Raw genomic sequence first — 2,919 nt, forward strand, 5'->3', positions numbered from 1 at the left:
CCGTCGCAAAGTTTGTTGCAAATTAGCGACGAAAAATTTTCGTCGCAAATTTCCGTCGCAAAATTCATATTTTTTTGTAGTGATTGTCAAGCGAAGAGTTTGGGACTTCGAGTGGAACCAACCGGACATCCATTGAAGGCAGTCAACTTAGATGATGTATTGGCCGTTGGCATTGGTCGGAACGTGGAACAACACGTTGGTGATTAGAAGGACATTTTTTATCTAGGTAATTCCGCTTGATGAATATGATCTTAATTTGGGTTTTGAATTATTTGATAGCATAAATGGCATGATCGATATGAGAACAAAGTCAGTCGTTATCACCAACCGAAAATGCTCTTTTGGTTGACGGAGACGAAGAGCATCTCCACGATACGACTCATGGGCGAAAGGCCGAGAGTTGAGGAACTCATAGTTGAGTCGAAAGCGAAGCCACAACCTTTGGAGGGACCAAAGGTGGAGTTTGGGCGACCTATGCCTACTCAAAGTGAGATGACGATCCATGTGCTTCTTCCGGAAGTGGAGAACTTGCTGAAGAATATGGAAATGGCCGAACTGAAAAAAGAGTTGCTTGTGGAACGAGATGGAATTCAAGAACCATGTAGCTGACAAGTCAGGAAGGGAAAGACCAAGCGGCATTGTAGACGGAAGAATCACCAACGTTCGAGGGAACCAATGATCCAAGGGAAGGATGCGATCGGGCAAGCAAAGGACTTGAGAGTGCCAAGGACGTCGCTCGAATGGGTGGAGGGAATGTTAGGAACTGGAGGTTTCGTGACCAAACCGATCGAAGATATAGCCCGGTTGATCAACAAGAATTGAAGTGTCTTGGGCTCTAGGGTCTTCATGAGGATTTTAGAATACTCCTAAGGATGGTATGGGAATTGTATATTTGTATTCAATATATTTCTTATATTTAATAGGATAGACGGTAGTTGGGAAGAATAGATCTCCATTACGTTGATCAAAGGGCGACCAACAGTAGTAATTAGAAAGCCTCACGTATAAATATGAGTGCGTTTCCCCTCATTTATATCATCCAACATTTGAGTAATATAAGTAGATTCTTTCTCATAATATTTTTCTCTCTAAACACTGTCTCTCTATATGATCCGAGTGGTTGAACATTGGCGAACAAGGCTTAGCTTAGTCGTCCCAACGAACCAAAGGAAGCCTAAGTTGCCACATGATTTGCGACCTCGAGCTTCGGCCCGTTAGATCTTATTAGTTTGATAGTTGAGAAACTAATGGTGACTTTATGGTCCGTTTATTTCTTAAAAATAATCGTTTGCATCGCTTCAAACAATGATTGAATGAAAAATATTTTCTTTATCTACGAAATTGTTTAGACATATATTGTTGTCTATAGGAAAATATTTTTCATTTACTAGTTATTTAAGCGATATAAGTGATTATATTTAGGTAAATATTTTTTAAATTATTTATTTTTCCCGTAACAAACGGAGCCTTAATTGATATTGATGAAGTACTCTCTTGAGAAGACAATCCAAAAAAATAAAATAATAATAATGAAATATTTCCTTGAGAAGGGAAAATAAGATGCAGAGAAGTGCTAATCACTTGTCTGCCGCCCTTCCCCCCCAAAAATGATTAGCACGCCTTTTACAGAGAGAATAGCTAATTACTGACATAATTATTTATGTTTAACATATAAAACACTATACAAAAATGTTGGGTACTGAAGAAAAAGAAACTGTATATGCTTGAGAGGAGAAAAGATAGTGACTCAATTGACTTTGAATATACCACTTGGTGTTCATACATTTGTGTTGACAAAGTCAAATCTTATACAAAATAAATGGGGGTAGATCAGTACATCATCAAACTTGCTCAATTCAATTATTTCCAACACTTCACCTTTTTAAAATATAAATTGCAGGAATAAAGATACACTGTTTTATTAGAAGTTGACCTCTCTCTGTCTCCCTCGCTCTCTCTTTGTCATGGTTTGGTGGGTGGGTGTGCAAGGCCAGCCTTCAGTGCTTGAATGGTGGTGACATTAGTATTGAAAGATTTAGCCAGGATCCCGTCGTCGATGTTGGTCTCGAAGACGGCCACAGGGACCGACACTAATCCCGCACTTGCGCTCCCGAACGCGGAGACTGCCACCGCGAAGTCGGTCTGATTAAAATTGTACTGAAAGTGGACAAGCCCCTTGGGGAATATGAACATGTCACCAGCTTGGAGGGTCTGAGTGAAGAGCTTGTTGGTCGTGTCGACGAACCCGACCTGCAGCGACCCATATATGAGGAACAGGAGCTCCGATCCGCGGGGGTGCGTGTGTGGGGGGTTCACCGAGCTGGCCGGGAATTGGAGGAGTGCAAACGAGACGCTCTGCCCTTCCAGAGCAGGGAACTCCTTTGCGCTTGCTTTGGTCACTGTAAACGCGGTCGGGGGGTTGGACCCCAAGATAGACCTCATGCCGGTGAACGTGAAGAAGTTGCCATCGATGTTACTGATGTTGACGTTCGGGGGGACCACAAAGTCGGTGAGAATGTCGGGGTCGCCGGCGCTCGTAAAGCCAAAAAGGGACAAACTGAGGACTAATGCCACGACGAGCTCACACTTGGCCATGATGGACACTTTGGAGCTCGTAAAAATGACCGACTTTTGTGTTCTTTGTGTGAAGACGGGCTTGAGTTCTAGCTTTCTAGCTTGGCCTTGTTTTTATAGGAAGAGTTTAGAAGAGAAGAGAGCTAAATGTTGCTTGCTGAAGATTACAATGCCCTCGATGTTTTCTAGACATGGTCGACTGCAACTTGGTTCCATGCGTTTGTTATGTCTTGCTCAAGCATAATGCCGTTCGCATTTAGTACGTTTTACAACTCTTGTCATACGAGCTGGTAATCGACCAAAAGCGTATAGACAGCTGACATGTCTAGACCTTTTTTTTTTTTT

At 42.3% G+C, this 2,919-nt stretch overlaps 1 protein-coding gene across 1 annotated transcript; it reads right to left on the reverse strand.

The window, feature by feature from the left end:
- Positions 1 to 1,962: 1,962 nt before the first annotated feature.
- LOC115668480 (germin-like protein 9-3) lies at positions 1,963 to 2,635 on the reverse strand. Its single transcript, XM_030589922.2, has one exon. The coding sequence runs from the start codon at positions 2,593 to 2,595 to the stop codon at positions 1,963 to 1,965; it is 633 nt and encodes a 210-aa protein (XP_030445782.1). The 5' UTR covers positions 2,596 to 2,635.
- Between the last annotated feature and the right edge of the window lie 284 nt (positions 2,636 to 2,919).

The sequence above is a fragment of the Syzygium oleosum genome, unplaced genomic scaffold, assembly GCF_021117445.2.
Source record: "Syzygium oleosum isolate NSW1041296 unplaced genomic scaffold, Sole_v2.1 Sole_v2.02, whole genome shotgun sequence".
In the NCBI taxonomy this organism is placed as follows: Eukaryota; Viridiplantae; Streptophyta; class Magnoliopsida; order Myrtales; family Myrtaceae; genus Syzygium; species Syzygium oleosum.